Genomic DNA, 20,710 nt, shown 5'->3' with positions numbered 1-20,710 from the left:
TGTAGCTCCCACTGGCTTCAAAGGAAGTTCTGCACCCAAACACCCAAAAGAAGTAGCTAAGTATGTGGTGAGGACTGAACAGCAGGCCCATTATAAAAGCACTACAAAAAAAAAAAAAAAAAAAAAGCCAAGTATATATGACCTGAAGGTATTCGTGGAAAAATCACAAACTATTCAAGACTGAAAAGGGGCTTACTAAAATATTGTTACCAGGTGCAAAGAGAATCAATTCTCAACATGACTTAAGTGATGTCAGTATAGTTGAAGAGGGAAAGAACCATTGCTGGTTCCTCTTCTCAAAAACGTACCATGTGATAGAGCTCACTTCTAAAAAGAGATGAGGAAAATAAAGGCATAAGATGTAACAAAATAAAGGCATAACATGTAACAAAACTGCACTTGTAACCCTTACATTTATACAAGTTTTTATAAAGGCAAATGTAAGTATGCTTTCTTTAAAAGACTAAAGAGATACATATACCAAAATATTTAAAGTCTCCCCCTGCCAGCATATTGAGTAAACAACCATTGGCATTACTATATATTTTTGCATCTGTAAGAGTCATTAGTTGTTTAGTGCTAACATATAAAAGGAATCAAATTTAATATATCCAATTTTGAGGAATTGTCCTATTGTCCTTTGTCAATTATATGTTTTAAAATCCTTTATGAAATCACATTTTAATTTTTTTATTTAGGAAATATCAGAATAACTGGACATCAAATTAATCAGACATATATTTTTATCATATTTGCTTTACACATTTTAAAGACACAAAAACTGGAGTTGATGGTCTAGATTAAAATTAACCACTTCCTGGAGAGAATCTGCGAATATTCTGTTCAAATCAACAGCATGTAGCAAAGGCCTACTACGTGTCTGGATCTAAGTGTGGGAGAACGTGATGTTGAAGTGAGCAAAGCCTAGCCTCTGCCCTGCATGAGGCTCCAGTACAGCAAAATAACTCAACTTGCCCACCTCTACAGAGTACAAGACAGAAAACAACACAAAGCAATTCAAAGGACGGAACAGAGACAATCATTTCCTCTTCAGATGGGAGCAGAAGTTGCCTTTGAAGGTGAAAGACAAATTTAGAGAATCAGTACAATTTCAAGTCAAAAATGGTACCAAGAAAGAGCCAGCATTTCACATGTGAATGAGAAGATGAGGGTCATCAAGGGGAGAAAACAGGGAGAACTATGAGAGATCAGCAAAAGCTGTTGTGGGAGGAGCGTAAGCAGCTCCGTAAGCGATCATGACCGAGTGCCTCACTGGGGCTGGATGGGTGAGGTCCCTTATCTACTATGATGAATACATGGGACTTGATTCAGTTATCAAAAAGGAATTGCCAATCTTTTTGAGAAAAGGCATAAGTTACTAAATGGGAATTTTAGGAAAATATAAGGCATTGGCTTATAAGACAATGTCTAAGCCACCACTTATAAGTTATCTTATAAAATAACTGAAGAAAGCTGAATACCAATTCAATAGTGCCACCATCTTAAGAATAGTCAAGTAAAGCTTGTACTAGAGGTCAGGCGCGGTGGCTCACGCCTGTCGTCCCAGCACTTTGGGAGGTGTGGCTGGTGGATCATTTGAGGTGAGGAATCTGAGACCAGTCTGATCAACAAGGTGACACCCCGTCTCTACTAAAAATACAAAAATGAGCTGGGTGTGGTGGCACACACCTGTAATTCCAATTAATTGGGATGCTGAGTTAGGAGACTCTCTTGACATGGGAGGCAGGGGTTGCAGTGAGCCAAGATCACTCTATTGCACTCCAGCCTGGTCAACAGAGCAAACCTCAGTCTCAAAAACAAACAAACAAACCTTGTACTAGAGCAGTGTGCATGGGTAAGAAATGGACAGAGTAGAAGCAGGAAGCACTGAGGAGAGATAAGCAAGTTGTGGCCCCTAGGCATAAAGAGCAATAGGATAGGGGCTTGCAACTCTGAACCATCCTGGGGACCAGGGAGGATGATGCTATCATGAGCAGAGATGGCAGTGAACCTAAGAATTTTGCTCTGTTATGTCACCCTAACTTCATTACTACCACTGCAGCCAAGCTCTAACAGTGTTCAACCTCTGAGGTCCAAAAATTAAGTCATGAAACCTTGACACATTGGGAAATCTAAGTATTGCTTTATCCCACACTACAGAAGCCATTGACAATGGAAAGTCGGTAAGTACCAACATTTCATAACTTTCCAAAAACAATCATTCTGAAAGCCACACTAAATACGCATCTTGAACTCAACTAGAAAATGAAGGGTCTGACCATCTCTTCAGACCAATGTCCCATCAGGCCTGAACACCAAAAGGCTGTCATGAAATTCACTTCAATTGCTTCTTCTTCCTCTATTGGGTAACCCCCACGTGGTTACCATGAAGTAATTCTCTACCGCTGAATCTTATGAGTAGGAGAAGTGCTTGGATGGCAATGGGGAGGCAGCTGGAGGTGGGCCTTTAAGGACCTGTTCAAATAAATAGTTTAGAATAGTCTAACTGCAAAAATAATCATGAACTATATTAAAAGGAAAATGGAGTTAGTAAATGCTATGGATACCTGCTTGAGTGAAGAAAACAGAGTAGGTAGCATGGCAGAGAGCTCCTATAAGCAGCTGGAAATATTTAGCCAACAATATTGGTCTTGTCCCTCTGATAAATGCTTTTTCAAATACACGTAAATATGAGCACAAGAAGCTCTTTTTCATTTGTGTCTCTGATTCTAAGCCCTTGTGAACACATTATTACCTATTATTTACTCTAACACTATTGGAGCCAAACTGGGAAGGAGACCAGAGCCCTTGGAGCTTGAATGGCCAAATTAAGGCCCCCATGAGGGAAGACCTACTAGGGAATGCATGTGTGTGATGGTAGGGACTGAGTTATTGCCAGGGCCAGGCTGCTCTGATTCTGGGCTATCAGTTAAAGTGATGTGATGCCTGGAGAGAACAAGTGAATCACTATCCAGGGAGTGGAGGAGGTTGACAGCTGACTTGGAAACTGAGTGTGATAGTAAGAAGGACAGTACAGAGGAGAATACAGAGGAATAAGAAATACAAAATAAGACATCATGAGGAGTTCCAAAACAAATCCATGAATATGACCTTCCATCCTGTCTGCACATCACTCATACGCATTGCCTACTTTGCTATGCTTGCTCAGATGTGTTCTTCAACACCAGCTGAGGTCTGCTGTTGAAGAACACATCTGAGCAAGCATAGCAAACAAGACACATCCTCCACTCTCAGCTCTCATTTCTTCTACCCAGTTTTACCTTTATACTAATCTAATGACTGTAGACCATGCAAGGCTATTGAACAATTTGGGTGAGCTTCACTACAAAGGGGAAGGGCTTCAAACATTAACTGGATTCCAGAGGATGCACAGTTTAACTGTACCCACTCACCAGAAGCTCAGCCTAGCACCATGCCTTGATTTCCCTTCACAATCAAAACAGCACTTCCCAGAAACTTCCTGGACAAAGAAAACAGCTCAAACACATCTGCTAGTTACCCCAGGGGAATTGTTCCAGAAGCACTTTTTCTAGCAACCCCTAGCAATTGTCCCTGTTGGGGTTTTATACTCTGGATCCCACTCTCGTAGGAGCCAGCACCTCCCCTCCCCTTTTAGGTCACCTCAGTTCAGAGAGATGCCTCCTCTTAAACCTGATTCACAATTCAAAGACCTGGACATTCATTGAGCACCTATTGTACACAAAACGGTAGGATAAGTGTAGATAAAGCTATGGCCCATTAGGGATATGCCTGAGATAAAAAGATACTTACAGCAGATCATATTTTCCAGAGATGCTTTTATCAGTATATCCCATCCCACCTGCTCCCCTAACAATGTGAGTTCATTCTGGTTAAGACTGCGGCCACTATAGAAATGATGTCATACGATGCCCAAGAGTAAATTATAAAAGCCAATATAGTGTCTGCCCAGTTCTCTTGGGATGCTTGGAACCCAGCCACCACACTCTGAGAAAGCCAAGTGGCTCCATGGAAAGACCATGTGAAGCTGTTCCAGCCGCAGAGTCACTTGTGGACCAAGCTGAAAGCTAGCATCAAACACTACACATGTGAGCAACTGAGCCTTCATATAACTCCAACCCTTAATCTCTGCACCACCCAGCTGATCTTAAGTGAAGCAAAGATGAGGTTTTCCAGCTGAAACCTGTTCAAACTGCAGATCTGTGGGCAAAATAAATGTTGTTGATTTCAGCCACTAAGTGTTGGGATCATTTGTTACTTAACAATAAATAACCGGAACAGTATACGTAGTATGACTTAAGAACTTACAATTAATTCAGGGAGACAAGCATGTTCACAGATGCCTCTACCATGTCAAGGTATGATACACATACCTTAATTGATCCATACATAAAAATGAATGCATATGCATATGCATAGAAAATTTATATACATAAAATTTAAAATGGCTACCTTTGTAGATTAGTCCTGGGGTGTTAGGGAAGGAAGACTTTTTCCATTTGGCTCTTCATATGTTCTAATCCTTGTCTGATACACATATTTACTTCATAACTTCAAAAACAGTTTAAAGTTTCAAAATAATGGTGAAATAAGAGAAAAAAAGGCTAAACAAGTCTACAGGCACCCCATGAGGGCTACACTTCAGATACCCCTTAAGGACAATATGCAACCAAGCTGTTGGGGAAAAATGCATTTTATTTCTGTGTCTCAGTTTTCACATCTATGTAAAAAATAGTGCCAACCTCATAGGGTTTCTGTGGAAATTAAAGTGCTGTAGTACTACCTGACACAATATTAAGCCCTCAATAAATATTAGTAAAAGTATCTAAGAAACCTAGAGCTGCTGAGCACTGGCATGGCATGTGGACACAGGACCCCAAGTGGCAAAATTCAGCTGTTACTTTTAAGGAGATACACCTTTTGTTCTCTTTACATCAAAGGATAAAAAGGAACTAGCATTTTAGATATAATGGCAAGGGAAGGTATAATTTGGCTCTGCAACAATGTGATAACTTCTGCAAATGCCACATTGACTTACATTTTCCAAAACACAGAAGACCACGAAATTGAAACCTCCATCCCACTTCCCCATTCTGCATTTCCCTCTTCAGGGTGTTCACTGGGTGTGGCAAGTTGTCTGCATATCACAGATGACTGTCATCCATATGTGACTGAGGAAATTGTGTTTACAATACTTTTACATCTAATGTTTAGCTTCTCCCTGTATTTTAAGAAACTAGACATTGTCTCAATTATGTAAAAGAATTACCAATTTTTCAATTCGTTTTCATGTGTTTACCCATTCAAGTTATACAGGGTAGGCTATCTCACTTAAAAGATCAAGTGGGGTGATTCCACCTTCTTCTTCCCCAAAGTGTTCCATGTTCTACAAAGTTGGCAAAACATGATCTAGTTCTAGAGGTATGAAGGGTTGGAGTAGTCTAAGGAATATGGAGAAGGTGAAATTGCCCATGAGATTACATAATGTAAGTATTTTCATAATTGACAAAGAGTTATCTTAAGTATTGTAGATTTCAGGGTAATGGCCTCATCATTCCACTTGCGAAGTCAAATGAGTAATGAGAAGTTCCTTTCTGATTCAGGGACTTCTGTTGTTGCTTCCTGTTTGGTTTAACTCACCCAAGTATCTTAGAAACGTGAAATATTCTTTCAGTTTGGTAAGGGTGTCTGGGCTTGATTTTTTTTTTTTTTTCTTACAAACCAGGTGTTTTACCTCCTGCAAATTTCTGGCCTTTCAGTTTGTTTTCTTTTCTTCAACTTGAGGATACTATCTACTCAAAATATAAGAAAACTTTACCTCCACTATTTTTTTTGAAAGTAAAAGCCTTCCAAATAATAGAGAAATTATGCTGTGTGGTCATAAATACTTTGTTGAATTTTACTAACTTAGCCACTTTAAATTCCTTTTGGTATAAACTCATTGAGATTAAATAAACGAAGAGACTGACTAAATAACAAAATCTCTCTGATTCCATTACTGTGCAATGAATATGAAGAAATGTGTATATGAATTTTAATGAATATGAAAAGTGGGCTATACAAATTGCATACTTGAAATTCTCAGTGATACATTGAATTGAATTGTACAAGGGCATGAAGAGTTCCTAATTAACTCTATGTGAAGTTCTTGGAAGAGGAAAAAAATCACCCACAAGAATTTTGTGACAACCCTTAGCCAGGACTTTTAAACGCCGATTTAAATCACCAGCAAACAAGTTGTACGTAGGATTTACATAATCAATTCATGTTGATAAAACATAGTCAGCCCCAGGTTTTCCAGACCATCTCCCACTCATTTTGGAAAAGGAAACCATCTTCAGATAACAACAAGCCAAGGACTCTTTTTGAGATCTTATAAGCACCCTTTTATCACAAGTTATTAGCACACAAGCTACTTCAACAAAAAAGCTACTGAGGTTCACATTACTTCAAAACAAGAAATACGGCCCCATTAGCCCATAGTCTGGGGCTAACCACATCTTCTTAGCCTCCCAGGGCACATCTCCTACTCCACCACTGAAAGTATCTCTTCAATGCTCTGATGAGAAACAAGAGGACACCTGCCCTAACTTCATTCCCTCTAGGTAAGGAATTTCCACACTTTCTTACCCATCTGCCAAAGCACACACACCAGTTCACAGCCTCTTACCTAGTGTAGCGAGTAACAATTTAAACTCAAATTTTTATGCATTATTTCCTGCTCATCTGCATGGGCCATGTATGCTTGTCAGTTTAACATAGTGCCTACAGCCTGGGATGCAGTGGAGAACTTCAGAGGAATTGAAGCTGATTAGTTCATGCAAACCTGGCTTATTCAGGATCTGAACAATTGGAAAGCTAGAATAAGCAATTCTAACTTTGTAGCAAAGAGAAAAACCGTCAGTTAAAGTTTTTTGGGTATACATTTTTTTTTCAAATAATAGAACTTCTATAGCATAGCTAAAGGTCAGTGTATTTGCGGGGTTTAAAAGGGATTGCTGATGTTAATTTTAATCTGATAATCCAAGAATTTCTCTCCCTGTCCCCAAGAAGGATGGTTTCAACTAAAGAATTTCAGATTATTTTTTGCCAAGAATTAACAGCCTTAAGCCCATAATAAGTGACACCCAGCAGTCAGTACAAACAAAAATGAAACAAAACAGAAAGTTAGCACCTAGTGACACTTCTCCCCTCGGATGAAGTGGTCAGGCCTCCTCGCTGCTTGCTAACGCTGGAGTCTGACACACTGTACTCCCATCCAACAGGCCTGTTTGCCCTTAAAAAGACCTTCCCTTGCCTTGAAACCTGCAATAAACCTCAAAGCCACAGGGCCAGTCTGGCTGTTCCAGTCAAGTTGCTACCAGTGGTCTCTGTACCAGGAAGCATGGCTGGCACAGGTTTTCCGAATCAAGGGTATTGAGCACTGTTTATGCTCAGTGGAAGTCTGGCGTTAACAGTGGTATATTGGCCGGGCGCGGTGGCTCACGCCTGTAATCCCAGAAGTTTGAGAGGCCAAGGCAGGTGGTTCACCTGAGTTCAGGAGTTCTAGACCAGCCTGGCCAACATGGTAAAACCCCGTCTCTACTAAAAATATAAAAATTAGCCAGGTGTGGTGGCACATGCCTGCAGTCTCAGCTTCTCGGGAGGCTGAGGCAAGAGAAGCTTGAATCTGAGAGGCAGAGGTTGCAGTGAGCCGAGATTGCGCCACTGCACTCCAGCCTGGGTGACAAAAGCGAACTCTGTCTCAAAAAAAAAAGGAATATTAAGTGTTATATTTGTTCTGTATGCTGAGAATACTATTCTATGGACTGAAGTTTCTTAAACTCCCTGAACCTCAGTAACCTGAACCACAAAATGAAGATAATAATATTTATTTTTGCAGGGTCATTCTGAAGATATGAAAAAAATGCCTAGGACAGTGCCTACCACATAGTCACTCAAAAATGAAACCCTTAGTAGAGTCATCATAATAGTAATAGTTAGAAGTAGCAGTAGCAGTAGAATTAATAAAGGTATTTGGAATGATATTAGAACAATGATGAAAAGGGGGAAACAAGCTGGGACCCAGAATATCACTGATCAGTCAAGCTCTAAAGAACAATCGCGGCAAGCATGAGGATGCTAAAGTTCCAGAAATCTGAAGGCCAGCACAGTGGCTCACACTTGTAATCCCAGAACTTTGGGAGGCCAAGGTGGAGGATCACTTGAGACCAGGAGTTTGAGACCAGCCGGGGCAACATGGTGAGACCCTGTTTCTACAAAAACTAAAATAAATCAGCAGGGCATGGTGGCAGGTGCCTGTGGTCTCAGCTACACAGGAGGCTGAGGAGGGAGGATCACTTGAGCCTGGGAGGTCAAGGCTGTGGAAAGCCATGTTTGCACTACTGCACTACAAACAGGTGACAGAGTGAGACCCTGTCTCAAAATTTAAAATATATATAAAAACAATTTGAGTCAATGAAGTCTGCTTCCCAGCAGAGCAGAAATAAATCTACACAAGGCATCCTGGAGAAATGGCAGCAACCTTCTCCATCCAGATCTTCTCTAATGAGGCTATTCAGTAGTAGGGCCCATTCTCAGAGGTCACTCCACTGGGTCTCAAACCAATCTCCAGAGAAGTTAGACCTGTGGTCAGACCTCAGAACAGTTCTTCAATCCAGGGAAGCATCTTCAAGATTTTTCCTCATAAAAATATCATTTTAATACATTTTTCTTTTTAACATGTGTTAAATGACCCTAAGAATACACCCCCAAAATTTCAATGATGCCATCGTCACCAAAAGCAAACAGACATTAAAGATTTGTATATCCCCATTGCTTGCTGTAGCCTGGCCAAGCTTGGTTTGGAAGGTTTACTGCTCTGCTGCCCTGGCACTCCTGGAATCCCACTGTAACCCATGGAGGGAGATCTGGAAGCATAAGACCCACAGCTTTAGGTCTTTCTTTTTTGAGTTCTGAATTATTTCTCTGGGAAACTTTCCCTCACCACTCCTTTTAAAGGGTAATCTGAGTGTCCTTCCTGTGGACTGCATTCCACTACAGCACAGAGGATTTTTCTTAACACTGTATATTTTAATTAGCTCTCTTGTCTTCATTTCCACTAGACCATAAGCTCTCACATGGTAGCGGCTCTTTCCTCTTTCCCACTGCACATGTCTAGCACCTAGCAGAGTGCCTGGCAATGTTTGGTGCTCTCTCTATATTTGCTACACAAATGGATGAGTGCTAGAGCTAGAGATAATGGTGGCAGAGTACATACATCCCAGGTTAATGGCAACAGATTCCAAGAGGGAACAGAGGGGATTATGTGACATGGAGTCAAGTCCCAGGCTGATATACGTCCATGCCTCTAAACAAACTTAGTGACTACAAAGATATTTGAGTCTACTTGTAGACATTCCAATTTTAAATTCGCATTTTGACAATTCTGGTTGTGACTTTATACTTACAAAGTGGCAGCCAAAGTTATAGCTGTACTACAGGTAGGTATGTACCACAGGGAGATGAACTGGCCCAAGGGACAAGATGTTCCTGTAAATAGGCATTTGCATTTGAAAATTTGGCATTTAGGATACAGTACTTGGTGGCAGCCAAAACTGCCTCCAGTAGAAAGTAGAGATGGAAGAAGGAAGTGAGAGTGGAGGAGTGTGAATATATATGCATCATCTCCTTGGCTCAGCAGAGCATAGCAGCAAAAGAATACATATGCCATAATGATTAATGCCCTGGGACTCAGTCAGACTTTGCAGATCCAACAACCAGCATCTCATACCCTGGGCTGTTGGAGAACCCAATGCAATCTTATTGAGACTGAGTGCAAAGAAATATTCTAGTGGGGAAAAAAAAATGTTGCCCTGACAATTCAATGGAAAATACAGTTTTAAGTATATTTTACTTCTATAAAGGTTTATTGGGCATAAACAATTATGTTTATGTTTTAACATAACATAATTAAACAAAATGTTGTTTTCCTGAATTTCTTTTTAGGAAATACCAGTATATTTTATATACTGGAAATGTCAGGAAAACAGCATTTTTTTCCACCCAGCCTACATAAATGATCACTTACTGCTGGAATATGAGATTAGATAGTGGTAGATAAGCTATAGCAAGAGAGGACAGGATCAAGATTCCAGGGTAATTTGAGGAGGCAGAGAGAAGCTGAAAAAATGAACTTGAGTGTGTGGACAGGCATCCATTATGCTGAGAACAAGTGTGTAAAGGCCTGACTTCAGGAGGCTTTGCTCAGCACCAGGAAATCCAAGTGAGAACTAAAAATTAGGGACATAAATTCTCCTAACCCTAGAGCAGATTCTACAGGCAAGGGATATATATCGACTTTCCTGGGGAATAAAGTGTTCAAAGAAAATAATAAGACCTTCAAACTCCTCTAAGGCATTTTAGAAACTCTAACTGCAATCAAAGTAAGAAAGTTGGAGACTTCCACATATTTATACTATAAAAATTAAAGTAATAGCTAATAGACAAATTACATCTACTTTTGCTGCCCCTCCCCACAAATTATAATATTGCATAAATTGGAAAGGTCATGGACTTAAACAAAATGAAGAGAAAATATTAGAGACTGAATTTGAAGATTTGTTATTTTGAAACCATCTTAACCAAAAGGTTTTAGAGGTTGAAAAACGATGTGCCATCTATAAAAATGTGAATTTCGGCAGGAACTGGTTTGTTCTAGAAAAACACTCACTTTTATCACAAGAGAGAGAAGTTCAGGTCTTTCCTTGCAGCTGTTCTATATACACCAGTGCTCTGAAGGAGGTGCCCATGAGCACTAATTGTTCCAATATTTCTATTTGCTCTAAACTCCATTCCAACTCTGCCATTACTTCGGATTTGAGATCACATCCATGAGCCTTTCACCATTTTTAATGATCTGCTCATTTTTTCTTTGCCTCTGTAGTTCCTGTTTTGTTTCTTTTCCTTTTTTAAATACATTTTCCCCATTATTATCTCTCTGTTTGTTGTAGATAATTTGCAAAGTAGAAAGGATCCCACTACCACCAAACATCATCATGAACATTTGTCTTAACCCTTCTAGTCATTGTTTATTATTGATTTTAACCAGATGAGTTAATTATGCATAAATAACTATGTATACTCTCTTGCTGCACCTAAAACATTATCTTAAAACACTATTTGTTACACTTGAACACCAACACTATCCACTATCATTTTCTTTTGTCACTAAGAACTAATCACAACATGGTTTTAATAGTGGTATGACAGGTCATACTATAGTGGAACCATAATTTTCTAATTTGGTAATAATCTAATTGTATTAAATATTGTTATTTCTAATATTTCACTGTAAGAAATAATGTGATCAAATTTGAACATAAATATTTGTTCACATAACTATAAGGATAAATCCTCACATAAAAATTAGTGGTTTAAACCCCATTAAAAAGTGAGCAAAGGACATGAACAGACACTTCTCAAAAGAAGACATGCATGCGGCCAACAAGCATAGGAGAAAAAGTTTAATATTACTGATCATTGGAGAAATGCAAATCAAAACCACAATGAGGCACCAGCTCACATGAGTCAGAAAGGCTGTTGCTAAAAAGTAAAAAAATAATAGATGCTGGCCAGGTTGCAGAGAAAAGAGAACACTTATGCACTGTTGGTGGGAGTGAAAATTAGTTCAACCATTGTGGAAAGCAGTATGGCAATTTCTCAAAGAGCTAAAAGCAGAACTACCCATCAACCCAGCAATCACATTACTGGGTATATACACATATGACTATAAATCATTCTGCCATAAAGACACATGCATGTGAATGTTCATTGCAGCACTATTAACAATAGCAAAGACATGGAATCAACCTAAATGCCCATCAAACGCCATCAATGACAGACTGGATAAAAAAAATGTGGTCCACATACACCATGGAATACTATGCAACTATAAAGAAGAATAAGATCATGTCTTTTGTGGGAACATGAATGGGCTAGACACTATTATCCTTGGCAAACTAACACAGGACCAGTAAACCAATACTAAATGTTCTCACTTTTAAGTGGGAGCTAAATGATAAGAACTTACGAACACAAAAAAGAATGCAACAGACACTTGGGTCTGCTTAAGGGTGGAGACAGGGAAGAGGGAGAGGAACAGAAAAGATACCTAACGGATACTGGGCTTAAAACCTGGGTGATTAAATAATATGTACAGCACACCCTCATGACACGTGTTTACCTATGTAAATGAACCTTCATGTGTAACCTCAGAACTAAAATAAAAGTTAAAAAAAATAGTGGTCTGAAAAATATGGCTATTTTTAATCTCCTGATGAATATTGCTAAATTATTGGCAGAAAGATTGTACATGAAATCACCGATCTTGCAGAGCTCCCAACAGCCTTAATTATTACATTTGCTAAAATGTGCTCTATGAAAAAGCTTACGAATTTTGCTTTATTTTCCATTTTTAAAAATTTGTCTTTCTTATTTTACAAAAAAGAGTAATTTTCATATTTGCTCATATTTTGTTAAGCACTTCTGTTTTCTCTTTTGTTATTTTCTTCAAGTGTATATGAAAATCACGATTTCTTACACGTGTTAGCTGTTATTTGTCTTCATTTCGTTTAAGACATACAGAAATATTTCATTTTATTCATCAATCTTTTCTTCTGTAATTTTCTTAATTGCTTTTAAGTTTAGAAAATCATTTTTTATCCAGAGATAAATGTTCATCTATATTCTTCCAAGTTACTTTGGTTTAATTCTTTATATTTAACTATTTAATCCATTTGGAATACAATGGGCAATTATCTTTAAGGGGGTATTGGCTAAACTGGACTTTTCAATCCAAATAACCAATTTCTCCAAATAGCAATCCTTGTTGGGATGTATAATTTCATAATAGAACTATACTCTAGTTTCTATCTCCAATCTATTTATTTTCATTACATAAATAGTTCTAATTTTTAACCACTTCCATATTGTTTTTATTATTGTGGCTTTTTGCAACACAGTAGAGTGATTAAGAACCTCACTTTGAAGCAAGGATGGTTTTACTCAGATCTCAACTCTACCCCTTACTAGCTATCTCACAGTGGGCTAGTTATGGTCTCTCTGTGACTCAGTTTCTTTATCTGTGAAATTGGCATACCAATATTACTTCCCTCTTGAGGTTGTTATGAAGATTAAATGAGTTAGTTGTGCAAAGTCTCTTGTATTGCAAAGTCTGAGAGACAAAGGCACAGAATGAATGTCTGTAGCTAAACGTGAAATAACTTTGTAGGCAAGTATCAGTTTGCTGAAGACATTTCTCACAGCTATGCCATGTCCAACTTGCCAGCTTCTCTGTTTCTCATAACCTGGTTTAAAGACTAACTAAAGCTGTGAACACAGAGAAGAGTATTCTAAGAAAATAGAATCTCAACTTTCAGAAAGTACTCTTTTTCTAGGTAATAAAGAGTCTCTACCGAGTTACATCATTCAGAACAATAACGGTGACACATAGTTCTCTGCAACACTGGAAGTAGATTCACTATCAAAGGTAAGCCTTCCAGGAAGAGAGAGTCTCTTCTCACCCACCTATGCTGCTCCCTAGTCATCTCAGGGTTAGTAGCTATGAAAATAAAATGCAGAGAGAGGTAGAAGACTCAACTATGTCTATGATGCACTAGACGTTTTCTGTCCAAGCAATGGAGTTATAAAAGAGGGTTTTTTATCTGATGTTTTGTCATGAATTAGATTGAAGCCATAAATTACTGGAAAGGCTATCACAGAGCTGTATTTTAATAAGATTGAAAGTATTTTCTTCAAACAATTTTGAAATTGTATTTTTTTCAACATGTCACACATTTTACCCCATATCAATAACATGTTTCATGGGCATTATTTTCTCATCTGAGGAGATGGAGACATAAATAGACTCTGGAGATTCGTAATAGACTAGTACAATAATGTGACAGTATAATTCCGATGATTTTAAAAGGCTATGCCAATGTCTCATGTCATCAAGAAATATTAATTAGGTAGGAAGAATCTGAGCTAGGCTTTGCAAGATAGGAAAATACTGCCAACTAGGGAGGCTGAAACTTTATATATCAGGCAAAGAGGCAGAGAAAGGAATATATTAGGAATAGGGAGCCACAGCATGGCATAAAGAAGCTATAAAGCCATCACCCAGGAGATGTTAAAATCTTTTCAAAAATATCATATTCTATTCTAAAACATAACTATGAAGTCAGTGTCATCTTATTTTCACTAATAAAATTAATTGAGGCATAAATAAATTGAATGATTTTTACTAGATCACTCAGTATAAACACTACATAAACACTACCTTGACTGCTATGCGACCAGGTCTTCACTATGGACAGTGCTCTGTGGGTCTAACTACAGTTTTATAATATATTAAAAGCCAAATTCAAATTATCTGGATTTTTAATTTTATAGTCTTCCCATTACATTTTTAGGATTCTCTAATATTAACTTGGAATAAATTGGTGATGTCATAAAAAATTATTCTATCTAAACGAAGTCCTGATATATTTACTACCTCTGTGAGCTCTCAGAAGCCACATGGAAAATGGCCACAATAATGCCTGCTAACAAAGTTGCTGAAAGGATTAATGATGAAATATGACCTAGCAGATGACAGGCACTTGAACAATGGTGGCTACTGTTGCTAGCATGTTTTCTGCATCATTTATTCATAATTACCACCTATTAAGGTGATTATTTACTGAAAAGATATCAGTGACATCCAGAGTCATAACAGTTCTGGTGAAAATATGTTTCAGTGGAAATTTTGGCTTATGTGGAAAAAATCATAATTCAGGGTAAACAAAATTCCTCCAAGTAGCCAGCATTTCACAATCACTTAGGTGCCCTAGTTTATGGACTACTCTGTAGTTAAGAAAAATATAAAGTGATGGGCTTTGTCCCATGCTATATGTCTTATAACAGCATATCAAGCCTGGAAGGGCACTTAGAGGGAACATTTGGGCCAAAGAGGCTACACGTTTGCTCAATGACATCTGATCATACCCCACCCCCACTCATCCTTCATATGCCCTATCTGCTGGCTGTTTCTGTCATATCACACATTTATGTGCCACCAAATTTCATCTTTTTCTTTTAAGGCAGGTACCTACAATACTAGTACTTGTTTCTCTGCTCTTGGTGCTTTATCTGGGGGGAGTACTTGGCCTCACCATCTGGTTCAATACCACCTAACATTGCACTGAATAACCAGACAAGTATTTGACTCATGACAGTGTGTTCGAATTGTAATCCCTATATCCCTCTCCTCTTTGACCATTATTCTCTTTATTCATTGTTCCTTCCATACAGATGGGGTAGCAAATATGAACCAGTCACAGTATTTGATGCATTTTACTTTGTTCTCTTTAGAAGTTCTCATAATGGTTATCCTGAGGAAAATCAATTAAACTATTGACTTAAATACCAATGAGGGATCAATTATAATTCCAATTAACTGTGCCATCTGGGTTGCTCATTACCACTCTTGGAAAAAAAACTTGTTATAGTGAGAAAGTGTGTCTCCTAACCTCATATTTATTCATCGTTGGGTCTAGAATTTACCTTTAGACACTGGCCCTGCATCCTCAAATCCCACAGCTAATGTCCTCTATGGTGATGCCTTGGGTCTGTCTGCCCCAAATCATTTTCCTGGCCACAGAGGGCCTGTTACTGGCATCCGTCTTCTCTTCCCACTGCAAGAGCTAACAATTACTAATTCATTACATTTCAGTCACTCTGCTAACTCACTTTTCATGCATGATTTCTTTAAATCCCACGAGATAGACAATACTGTTCTCTTTCAAAAAGAAAATACTTGAACCTTAGAAAGAGAAATGTGCTTCTTCCAAAGCCACAGTGTGTTCAAACACAAGTCTCTGAGACACAGGCACTGCCCCTCATCCTAGCTTTCCTGAATCTCTCTCAGAGCCAGGTTCCTGATGTGTTCTGTGCTCATAAGGCTTTAATGAGTTAAACAAGCTAGAGAAACCCCGAATGTTTCTCAAAATTGAGATCCTTCAACATCAGCATCTTTGAAAAAATATAGATTCCCAGGGACACACATCCCTCCATCTCACAGTTACTGAATCAAAATCACAAGAAGTGAGACCCAGGAACCAGTGCTTGAACACTATGCAGGGAGATTGGTATGCTTAAAAGTTGAGATCTTCGGCCCTGTGTCCTTTCTTTCTCTTTCCTTTCTTTCCTTATTCTTCTTCTTTCTCTGTTTTTCTTTCTTTTCTCTCTCCTCTCTCTCTTTCTTTTTCTTTCAAGCAAATCTTATTAACCAGAGAATCTATGATTCTGAATCTATTTATACTATATTGATATGATTTGGCTGTGTCCCCACCTGAATCTCATCTTGAATTGTAGTCCCATAATTCCCACGTGTTGTGGGAGGGAGATAATTGAATCACGGGGAGGTTTCCCGCATACTGTTCTCGTGGTAGTGAGTAAGTCACACCTGGTTGTATAAGGGGTTTCCGCTTTTGCTTCTTTCCCATGCTCTCTCGTCACCGCCACGAAGAAGTGCATTTTGCCTTCGGCCATGATTGTGAGGCCTTCCAGACGCCTGGAACGGTGAGTCCATTAAATCTATTTTTTCTGCTGGGCGCAGTGGCTCACGCCTGTAATCCCAGCATTTTGGAAGGCCGAGGCGGGCGGATCACCTGAGGTCGGGAGTTCAAGAGCAGCCTGACCAACGTGGAGAAACCCCATCTCTACTAAAAATACAAAATCAACCGGGTGTAGTGGTGTGCCCCTGTAATCCCAGCTACCTGGGAAGGCTGAGGCAGGAGACTCGCTTGAACTCCGGAGACGGAGGTTGAGGTAAGCCAAGACCGCACCATTGCACTCCAGCCTGGACAGCAAGAGCGAGACTCAGTCTCAAAAAAAAAGAAAAAAAAAAACAAACCTATTTTTCTTCCCTGTCTTGGCTATGTCTTAATTAGTAGCCTGAAAACGAACCAATACATACAAAGTGCTTTGAAGTATATTTTGTTAGTTTTCTTTTTTTCTTGTACTTTAGGTTCTGGGGTACATGTGCAGATCATGCAAGATTGTTGCACAGGTACACACATGGCAATGTGGTTTGCGCCTCCATTCCCCCGTCTGGTGCCCTGTGTCTTTCCTACAAGACACCTAAGGTGTACTTTAAGTCGTCCCAGAGGCAACGCCCTGACCCCTGGTGGTCTAGCCCTAAAGTGTAACTCTGATATTTAGATTTGAGAGAATACTTTGTGATAACACTCAACGCTCACCTTTTGGCTGGCAATTTATTGGATGAAGTTTCAGCTGCCTCTGACTGAGTTCTGAGCCCTATGTCACAGAAAGCACATAAAAGCAACTATTTGCTTATCTTTTTTGTAGCACCCACAAAAAGAGATACCCTATTCAATAAAAATGTTGGTTGTCTATTCTTTGCAGGTAATACAGAGTGAAAGGACAGGGTTATTGTCCTGAGAAAGTCTAGAGTGGACATAGATAAGAAAATCAATTCATATTCTCTCTCTCTCTCTGTCTGTCTCTCTCTCTCTCTCTCTCTCTCTCTCTCTCTCTCATTCTCATTCCCTCTCTCTCCCTCCCTCCCTCCCTCCCCCATCTCCCTCTCTTCTCTTTCACACACACACTCATGAGCCAACTCAACCTGTCTTATCATTAAAATATCATGTTTGAGTTCTTGTGCTTAGCCAATGTAAAATTGGCTTTTCACCAGCTCCCTCATTTTTCTCTTAATAAGAACCTTCAACTTTCTAGACCAATCTCTTGTATTTTCCCTTCTTGTTGTATTGATGTCACACTCTTGCATTTATTGAACCCTTCCATTATCAGAAATAGATGTCTCAATGTCATGAACTCAACATCTGCCTTGACATAAGACATCCCCATAGCAAATCCACTGATCATATAAGAAAAAATAGGAAAAAACCTAGCATCAACAAGAAGTTCAAAATACTCAGACGACAAGTCAGTCAGCTTACTCATTAAGCACCTGAATACAGAATTTCCAGCAATAATTTCCTCAATATTATATTTATTTGAATATATAACACTTTATTAAAATGTGTTAATTTCTTCCCCTCCCCAAGATCGGAAGAAATAATGAATAATGAGAATCAACCCACACATTTCAAACTCAGACTCACCATAGAACACTCTGGTTGGCAAATCTCAGTTGGTGATTCCTCCTGGTTTCCAAGCCAGGGCATAGGAGGTTTCATCCACTCTGCTGTAAATGAATGTACAGCCTCCTGAAATGCAACAGGTCGTTAACATAATGAAAAGGAAATGCAGCCTTCCCCTAATTCAGACTGCTCACCTCATCTTCCCTGAGGTGAGTTCCCATCCATTTATTTCAGGACATGGACAGACGGTCTAGCATGAAATACTCAGAGTTTGGAAATAAAGAAAAATTCAACGATGCCTATGTGATTTTCAAGCCTGTACAAATGGAAACTTCATCTTATACTGAATCAAGTGATGAAAGAACCCGTTTCTTACCTGGAGTTACTCCCAGATAAATGTTGTATTGGTAGCTTTTATGTGGACTCTAAGCTTTCAGGATTTCAAATGCTACTTACTATAACTATAAATTCAACTCCACCTACTTTTGTTTTCAGGTAAATAATGAGTGTGTTTTAGTTGGAAGGAGTTTTCCTTCTACACATTTTTTAAAACAAAACCTAAGCCTTAGTCTGGGTTAACTTCATGTAGTTCACCTAAAGCCAGGCTTACCTGAGTTTTTTTCTTTGAAGCTGGGTAGCCATCACATATGTGCTCTATCTTCTTAACAGAATGCCACGTTGGCTTTATTCCACATGACACTTAATTCCAATCCCTAGAAACAATTTGCAGATAGAAGGAATTTTCCACATGTACAGCAATTAACATGAAAAATTTTCCACACACAAGAAAGCTCATGATGTGGTCTGGAAAACGAGTCACTTCCAACTTACGGGAAATTGGAGGCATTCTTGCCTTTAAGGCAAGATCTGCCACAGATAGTCATTCTAGTTATTCTGAACCTGTAACCGCCTCTCCCTGTTTTCCTTTGAGATATTTATCACGTGTGACCAGTTGAAAGTTAACCTGGTGTAACACAAAAATTAAACTCTTTTGCTTGAATTTATTCACAAAGGACATCCATTCTTAACAGAAAATATAGCTTTTGTTTTCCAAATCACAGTGAGTTGTTTAATTATGAAGTTCCTAACAGTAATGGCAATTTTTAAAAAATAGTACCAAATGCATTGGAGATGATTGCAGCCTTGGCCAACCGTATGTGATATAGAACTCCTTTATTTGCCATCATCAAACATAAAGAAAATAATGGGGAAAGGAATCATAGCAGTTGAAAATTGTACTCATATAAAAGAAATCCGGCCTGTCTTATGGGTTCCTACTAACAGAACTATGTAACATTTTCCTGCCAGTTACCAGCCAAGGTTTTGTATTATGTGTATGGGCCACATAAAAGGGAAAAACCAGCTCCTTCCACATGCACCCCTGATTGCCTATACAACACTTTCATCTCCCCTTCAGGATCAAGCTTGATGTATCCTCACGATGAGTCTGTCTGTCCAACAGCTTCTTCCATGGCTGGCCAAGCATCTGCTTTCCTCTAAACACTAATCTCTGTAAGAATTATTAGTATCGACCCAAGTTTCATTTCTCCTCGGTGGCCTTAAAAAAATCTTTCCGACGTTTGCTGTGTCCCTACCTGTCCTGCAGCGCTGGCGCTGGCTGGAGAGAGGCAGTAAAGGCCTTGAGGTGCCCTGTGGGAGATACTGGCCCTGTACGGAACTGGGGGAGGGCACAGTGCTGGCAGCTGGAGAAAGAAGAGGAGGAGGAGGAATTTGTGTGCCACTGCAAACAATACACAGTGCCAACAAAAACTCCATTCTTTTTCCCAGGAAGTTCGAAGCGCTTTGCAAACATTAACTTATGAGCCCACATAGTCACGGAGCAATTACTACTTTATTATACCCTTAAAATAACTACTGCAAGCAAAGTGGCTAGAAGAAAAAAAAATGCATTTATTGTTTTCCTTGTTCCTCAACTATTTATTGAATACCTACCATGTGCTGGGCACTGGAGGTAGAGGACCTCCTATGGGCCCTCACACTATTCCATGCTTTTTTGCCAACCCAGTTAGGGCAGTACTAGCACCTGGCTGCACTAGTTATTATGTTTATTTACACTTTATTTTTGCCCAAATTGTTTAATGGAATGTGCTCCATTCTTCAGAATGCCTATAATGTGCTAAGTGCTGCGCAAACACACAAAAGAAATTTTTAAAGTTACCTATAAATCTCATTACCACTTTAGGAACTGGGGAATAGCAATTCAAAGTGCTTTCTTTTAAGATGCCATAAACAAGCTTTAGTGTGAGCAATCTTTGTCTCTTGAAAATTGTGGAATTGCTAGAGTGAATAAGGAGAGTTAAGATCAGTAATATCATGCCAAATAGTTTATATAAATAATCTGTCTTTTAAAATCATTAATTAGATGAGCAAGCATGTTTGGTGATACAGAGAGCCTTTATCCATGGGTCTTTTTATGATCCCCCTTTTATTTTATGTGACAAAATGGCAGGTCAGATATAGAAAGTGGTTGATGCGGTTTCTAAATTCTTCTCCTTAGGCATCTGACTCCAGATATTTTAGAGTATATGGTTGTCTAAGACTAA

The 20,710-nt window shown here is 39.0% G+C and overlaps 1 protein-coding gene across 1 annotated transcript in view; it reads right to left on the bottom strand.

The window, feature by feature from the left end:
• CYTIP (cytohesin 1 interacting protein) overlaps positions 1-19,826 on the bottom strand; it is a 74,399-nt gene extending 54,573 nt beyond the window's left edge. The window contains exons 1-3 of the mRNA XM_035304852.3: positions 19,742-19,826; positions 18,757-18,859; positions 18,168-18,272 (exon numbers count right to left, since the gene is read on the bottom strand). Coding sequence (XP_035160743.1) covers positions 18,168-18,242 — 75 coding nt within the window. The 5' untranslated portion in view covers positions 18,243-18,272; positions 18,757-18,859; positions 19,742-19,826. The remainder of the gene's footprint in view (positions 1-18,167; positions 18,273-18,756; positions 18,860-19,741) is intronic.
• Between the last annotated feature and the right edge of the window lie 884 nt (positions 19,827-20,710).

Source organism: Callithrix jacchus, chromosome 6 (assembly GCF_049354715.1).
Source record: "Callithrix jacchus isolate 240 chromosome 6, calJac240_pri, whole genome shotgun sequence".
In the NCBI taxonomy this organism is placed as follows: Eukaryota; Metazoa; Chordata; class Mammalia; order Primates; family Cebidae; genus Callithrix; species Callithrix jacchus.
This window is presented reverse-complemented; position numbering and strand designations above follow the sequence as displayed.